Consider the following 7,121-nt stretch of genomic DNA (forward strand, 5'->3'; position numbering starts at 1 on the left):
CGGTAAACACTCAAGCCCCGCCCGCGGACGATTCTCATTGGTCGCTTAATTCAGGACAGCACATCTATTGGCCAAACACACAGTATGTCACTGGAATGACACGCCAGCCAATTAAAGGGACAGTAGTGATTCCGTCGACGTGACTTTGCTTTATTATCGCAGGTAGGTTTGATATTTTATGACATACAGTGTTTACGTAATGGATAAGATTGTAGTTCAGACTATGCACTTAAATCAACAAATGTTTTAATGTGACTTTGATCTCAAAGGGAGAGTTTAGCCAAAATGAAAACGTCTGGATAATTTACTCACTCTCAAACCATTCACGATGTGAGGTTTTTAGCTGGACATTAAGGATTTTAAGCTAACTGTTTGTTCCTTTATGATTCGGCAGTTATAACACCACTTCATAATCAGGAGCCACAGGCATCAATTTAGTTTTGCCCAGTGTTACATAATAATATTACATTTCTAAGTAAGAGTAAAGTAATGAATTACTTAAAGTGACAAAATTTTAGTTACTTTTTAATTTAATTAACTTTTTAAAAATTCTTGAATTTAAATTAAAGTAGTCACCGTGAATCACGCAGTAAATGAGAGAATGTGTTCATTATTTTAAATGCATTGAAGGAAAGAAAAAAGGGGATTGTCTCATCAGACAGTGATTTTACTTAAGACAAATAATACAAAAGTAGCAACACGTTGCTTTAGCAATACATTGCTTTAAACTTGCAATAATCTGCACCGTAAAACCCAAAAAGTTAAGGTAACTCAAACCATTTGAGGAACCCAATTACAATAAACCATTTAAGTTCAAAAACTAATCCTAATGAGTACTGTGAACTTAATCCATTTGAGTAAACAAAGCAATTTGAGCAAAGTAAAACCCAATAAATGAGAACTCAAACCAACTGAGAACTGTAAAACTCACACCATTAAAGGAAACTGCTTGGAAGTTCAAAAATTAATCTATATGAGTACTGTGAACTTACTCCATTTAAGTTGAAGTAATGAGGTATTTAATTAACTCATTACCTTCAACACTGAGTTTAAAACTCTTTTCAAATGAGTAGAATTAACTTTTAATAAATTTTGAGTTAACTACATTCATTTCATTTGATGAAGTTGACTGTTGGGATTTACAGTGTGTATATACGACATGTAGAGCTCTGTGTAATAACATTATCCTAAAATATAATTTTTTAATGTGTAAATTTTTTAAAGGTAAATTGAGATGTAAGAAAGAAAAAAAAAAACAAGTTCTGAAAAAGATCAAGTCTCAGCCAGGTAATAAAAAGTAAATAACAAAAAGTAACGTAACAGATTATTTACCATAAAAAGTAACTTAGTAATGCAACTAGTTGCTTTTTTAAGGAGTCAATATTGTAATGCATTACTTTCTAAAGTAAATTTCCCCACCACTAGTTTTGCCTATATGTTGTTGTTTTTTTTACTCCTAAAATGTAACCATTAACTTGCTTGTTATAAATCACCAGTTTTAGCTGAAAATCATCTTTAATTTTGTACTGAAGAAAACAAAACTATATATCTGATGGCCTGACGAGGAGTACAATTTACAACATTTTTTAAAATTACTTCTGGCCAGTTTTACCAGATTTTTTAGAGTGGAATGCTGAATGGGAAGTATAAATATATATTATCTTGTCCCTGCTAGCTAATGTGTTTTGGATACATTCTGACTCACTTTCGTAGGTTAAATGTAATGGATGAGGTGTCAAAGTTTATTAATAAGATGTTTTACAGATTAATTGATGTTTATATGAGATTATTTGATCATTCAGGTTTTTGAATTGCTATAACTATAGTAAATCACTGACACAAGAACTAACCTGACAGCACAGGCCCTGCCTTCACTAACTACAACTTGTTCAATATAGAACTGTATAATATAGTCATTCTATTCCTTAAAATAAACTATGACTTGTTTGGCTACAATTGATTTATCTTATTTTTTTATGTGACAGACAACTTTACTAATGCTCAGCAATTGGGAATTTTTAGGAAAAGTTAAATGAGGGACAATTTTTATCTTTTTTTTTTTAAATAGAAGACTAAAAATGGAGCAGAAATCTAGTACTATCTCAGGAAAAAAAGACACATCTGGTCACCCTATTTTATAGGTCACCCTCATATTGTGTGTAAAAAAAAAAAAAAAAGTAGTTGACAATTAGATGTTTTTACATTTACATACAATTTATTAAAATGTTTCTTTCTTTTCCCCCAACATACTGTATCAGCTGAACCGTTCACAGCTTTGAGATTGAAATACTGGGTTTTAGCATTGACAGTGTTTCCACGTGACAGCTGTTGACACTATAAATACATATCATGACCTTTGGAATCTGTATTATTTCTCAAAACATAACTACTGGTTAGATAACTGGTGTCACTGTAAAAACAAAAACATATCAAAATTACCAATTTTTTCAGTCCCACATAGTCTATTTTTGGCCTTATCAGTCTTGTAAGATTTTTTTCTTGACAGACGTTTTTTCAGACGACAGATGCACAAACAAAGCACCAGCAGCCGTTCGTGCTCGCAGCTCATACATGTCATAATCATGGACCCACTCCACATTTCCCCAGCTCCGGATCTAAGACAGAACACAATGTACAGTAATCATTACTACAGGAATAAAATGGTATCAAATATAAAGTAATATAATCAACCATACCTGGTATTCTTCCTCAAGTCTGGACAGCAGAACCGCTTCTTCAACATTTAGGTGTCTGTCAATCAGCGCAAAGGACAAAACCAGCGACTTCAGCTGATTGATAACAAACTCAAGCCCTGAGGAAAAATCAAGCACATTCACATAAGATGCAAACTCTATTGTAAACTAGCCCATTTACATAAGATGCAAAGAACCAACGTACCTGTCAGAGACCAAAAGTTGAAGGAATTAAGGTGTTGATGAAATGTCTCTTTAGTCTCTTCTGAGATTTGAGGGCCCATTATACTGGCAGACGAGCCAATGACTACATTATATCTACAAAAAACAACAGTACATTCTTATATATGAGTATGTTGTAACTATGTTTTGTAATATGACATTATCAAAACTCTGACTAAAAATCTGTAAATTTCACCTTTGTTCAATCCAGTTCATCACAGGGTCCCATTCATTTGTCTGAAGTTCCACAAGGCCTGGAGGTTCTTCTACTCTGTAACTACAAGAGAGGTACAACTGATATAATGAAATCTTAAAACCATCAGCAGATGCATGAAGGAAATACTATACCAATTAGTAAGCATACCAGATAGTGTCTGTTTCCAAAAACTTTAGAGCAGCAGAGATCATCTGTTCTTTCGTCCTTTGTGTTGGATTATCAAGAGCGGTGTTACAAAGGGTGGTCTGTAGGGACGGAAATAAGACTTATAAATTCTGCTATTCGTTCATTATTATGAATGTTTTTAGGAACTATATCCATATCATACTTGGAATGAATGTACTATCAAAGTATACACACATTTATTGTACATGTACTTGTGACAATGTTTTGGATACATCACCTATTAGTATATAACAATAACAATCTTTATTTAATCAGGTAAGTCAATTTATATATACAATTCTCATCTCACAATGACGACCTGGTGTAGAGGCAGCATAAAAGCAGGTACTAAAGAGTAAGGATACACAAGTAGAAAAAGAAAAATGCAAATAATAACATACAAAACAAAAGAAACACTAGCAGCAAATACAAATATCTTTTACTAGTTGAAAATTATGTTATTAATAGTGATAAACCATTTGGAATTTGACACCAATAACCGATAACTATTTAGAAAGGGGTATATGCATACTGACCTTTATTTTCAACCAGACAGCCTCAGTGCTTTCAGTGAACTGTCTTTCCATTATAAAACTGCCATGTTTAAGATCTGATTTCTTTAAAAATCAGTGATCTTCACTGCCAGATAGATACTGTGGGTCTCAGACCAGACAAGCAGCACTGCCTTAAATTACATTTCCCACCGCCATGTCTTTAAAATATGACTTTATTTTACCCCAGTATATTCAATGGAGTTTCTGCGCTAGCCTGCTGAACCTGACGATGCTCGTTTGATGTGTGATAAACTGAATGAATGCTTAAGTCTATTTAACTGATTGCATTGTAATCGATGCATCAATGCTGTAAAAGGAACCTTATGAAATTGAAAATAATTACATTAGGCTTTCACTGGAAGTTTTTCATTGTCTAAAAAGCACTGGCTGTGCATATACGCCATTGGAGGCCGATAGCAAATACATAGGCCAATAAATATAAAATACTATTTTACAAATATTTCTGCATGATTGCAAAAACCAAAGAAAAACACATAATAGTGAACACACATAATAGTGAATCAGCTTAAAGATATCGAGCTAATTTATTGTTGGGTCGATAACGATATTAAAATAGCATTTATAAGCAAATATTGATACGGCCACAAAAATATCACTGATATACCTAGTTATTAATCAATCAATCAATCAATCAATCAATCAATCCTCTACAGAACACAAATTAAACTATTTTAGATGAAATCCATAGACCCTCCAGATTCTTCAGAGACTGAAACAGTCCTGACTTGTTCAAAGTTCAAAAATACCAAAACATTGTCAAAAGTCAAGTCATACTATATGCCTCTTGTGGTTTAATCAGAATATTATCAAGCTGCAAAAATACTTTTGTGCATGCATGAAACGAAAATAATGATTTTATTTTCTAACAGTTTCTGTTAGAATTAACAGTCTGTTATTAACAGTTTCTTCTCAGTGTCAGTATAGGGCTCACATTTACAAGAGCGCTGTTCTCTTTATGGGTGTCACATTTGGTCATGCTGCTGCCATATACAGTATCTCGAATGCACGCTATATACTGACAATAGCTGTTTCCATCAAAAAATGTGAATTTTATGCGCAAAACTGGAATATCGCATAAAAGACGTGTAAACAAAGCAGCGTTTTTATCCAACAGGTCAAAGAGAACAAAATAGTCACTTTCTGATTTACTTGCATTAAATATCAACAGTATAAACGGAATTTGCTGCGCTAGGAGAAGCTATGTGAATCTTTTCTTTATTTAATAAATGACTTGCGCTTCAGAAGATGCCGACACGCAATGAACACGTGGTGGCATTTGAAGGCGTAAGACATGGAGCACAGACGCTCTTGACAGTTTTGGAGGTCATTAATAATATAATAACACTAATACTGCAATGGTTAAGGCGTTTTAGAATGACCAAAACAACAATTCAGATGTTTTACAATGTGCTCAGCCTGCTGGTTTATTCATTCACACACATTTTATTCATCACATTATCTCTTATAACAAAATCCCATGACTTTTTTTTTTGTAAAAAGTTAATCCTACTCATTTATGTGTATACGTTTTTTAATGCAAATTTTCAAAAATTTTGTGCATCTTGGCGTCTCCATCAACCATTTTTTATGTGCATATCCAAAATGACCATAAAAATAAGTGGATGGAAACATAGCTAATGGGGTGATAAACCATTGAATAAAGTAATTATTTTGGTTTTATTTGTGCACCAAAGTACATTGCTGTCTATATTTAGGGTGAGGGAGCTCTCATATTCCATCCAAAATATCTTAATCTGTGTTTCAAAGATGAATTAAAGTCGCAGGGTATTGGAACAACATGAGCTTTTTACAGTCTTTGAACATGAGGGTAACTTTTGACAGAATTGTAATTTTTGGCTGAACTATCCCTTTAACTGAATAGAATTTTTAAAAGATAAAAATGGAATGAAAGAACTAAGCTTTAAGTTCTGCTGCAGATTGCTCCTAGCAGAAGCAGCGGGGAAATTAAAAAAAGAAACACTTAAATAAGTACAGATTTGGGGTATAAATAAAACTACTAGTCTTGTAGACTTGTAATGCTGCCAGTTTCAGTTCTGAAGAGTGTGTAAAAAGATTTGTTGCATACTACTACTATTTATATGTATGCAGATAAATTTGAATGTACTGTTGCAGAATAAAACTTTCAAATATAGAACTTGGGAAACCTAAATATATTCAATAATAATATCCTACCAAGTGCATAGTGTAAAACTTCAGTGTGTCCTTCTGAACGTCCCACTCATTTGCAACAGCGATGGCAAGAGCTTCATTGGGAACTGTGAACAGTTTTCCACTTGGAGTCTTCAGCTTTCTCTTGTCAAGGTTTATTTCGAATAAGCCACCTACAAACAAGAAAAACAGTGTTTTCACATAAGCAAACCCTCTTCTTCATTGAAAACATGTTTCTTTTAAGGTAAAGATGCTGCTATATCCATCGATGATGCCCACCTTCACCTTGAGTTATAGACACAGTCTCGTAGAACTTTTTCCTCTCTGCAAAACACAATGCAAGCACAAAGATATTAATATATTTGTTTATCATATTATATAAAAACATTGTGTGTGTATGTATATATATATATATATATATATATATATATATATATATATATATATATATATATATATATACTTTTTATAACTTACCTGTTGTAGCACTGCCATATTTTGCCTTTTGTAGCTGTGCTAATAAACTGGGAACATGCTTCACGTGTGAAAATGAAAACGGCCAAACTGCCTTACCAAACTGTGTGTGATACCGACAAATATTTCGTAGCATATTTTAAACGTTATGTGTGTAACGTATGTTTGTATTGGTATTAACGTGACAGTTCAAATGTGAATAGCCATTCAGTCAAGGTTAAAAAGCTGGATCTGGCTTTATATGTAATTTAACATATTATTATTAATCTGTTAATAATATAAAATAAAGAATTGAGTATATCTGAGATAAACTCAACCATTAAAGAAAATATTCTTGAAGGGATTTAAAGACATACGGCAAAGTGAAAATAGCGTGCCGTGAAGTTGACTGATGATGACCTAAACAGGAAGCCCCATGGAGGATAATTCATAATAAAGGTTCATAAATAAATATCTATGATAAAAGTCCAACATTTCGAAAATCCGTATAAAAATATTTTCTTTTTAATAATTAAAAAGAGCAATTGAATATTGAAAAAATTAAAATAATTCAATATTGTTTTAAAATAATTATAACACATTATAATACAAAATAAAAAATAAACA

The 7,121-nt window shown here is 32.5% G+C and overlaps 1 protein-coding gene across 1 annotated transcript; it reads right to left on the reverse strand.

The window, feature by feature from the left end:
• Nucleotides 1-2,193: 2,193 nt before the first annotated feature.
• Nucleotides 2,194-6,913, reverse strand: atpaf2 (ATP synthase mitochondrial F1 complex assembly factor 2). Its single transcript, XM_056469245.1, has 8 exons — nucleotides 6,519-6,913; nucleotides 6,321-6,365; nucleotides 6,066-6,214; nucleotides 3,280-3,377; nucleotides 3,112-3,192; nucleotides 2,899-3,011; nucleotides 2,697-2,812; nucleotides 2,194-2,615 (listed from the first exon to the last, which is right to left on the reverse strand). Exons 1-8 carry the CDS (start codon nucleotides 6,649-6,651, stop codon nucleotides 2,478-2,480), a joined length of 873 nt encoding a protein of 290 aa, XP_056325220.1. The 5' UTR covers nucleotides 6,652-6,913; the 3' UTR covers nucleotides 2,194-2,477.
• Between the last annotated feature and the right edge of the window lie 208 nt (nucleotides 6,914-7,121).

Source organism: Danio aesculapii, chromosome 12, assembly GCF_903798145.1.
Source record: "Danio aesculapii chromosome 12, fDanAes4.1, whole genome shotgun sequence".
Classification (NCBI taxonomy): domain Eukaryota; kingdom Metazoa; phylum Chordata; class Actinopteri; order Cypriniformes; family Danionidae; genus Danio; species Danio aesculapii.

Bases quoted from the DNA above. Each gene is read 5' to 3' on its own strand.
- atpaf2 (XM_056469245.1), bottom strand. From the start codon at position 6,651: ATGCTACGAAATATTTGTCGGTATCACACACAGTTTGGTAAGGCAGTT. The intron at 6,366-6,518 runs GTAAGTTATAAA...TGTGTTTTGCAG, and splicing joins ATATGGCAGTGCTACAACAG to AGAGGAAAAAGTTCTACGAG. The intron at 3,378-6,065 runs GTAGGATATTAT...CCGTCCCTACAG, and splicing joins AGTTTTACACTATGCACTTG to ACCACCCTTTGTAACACCGC.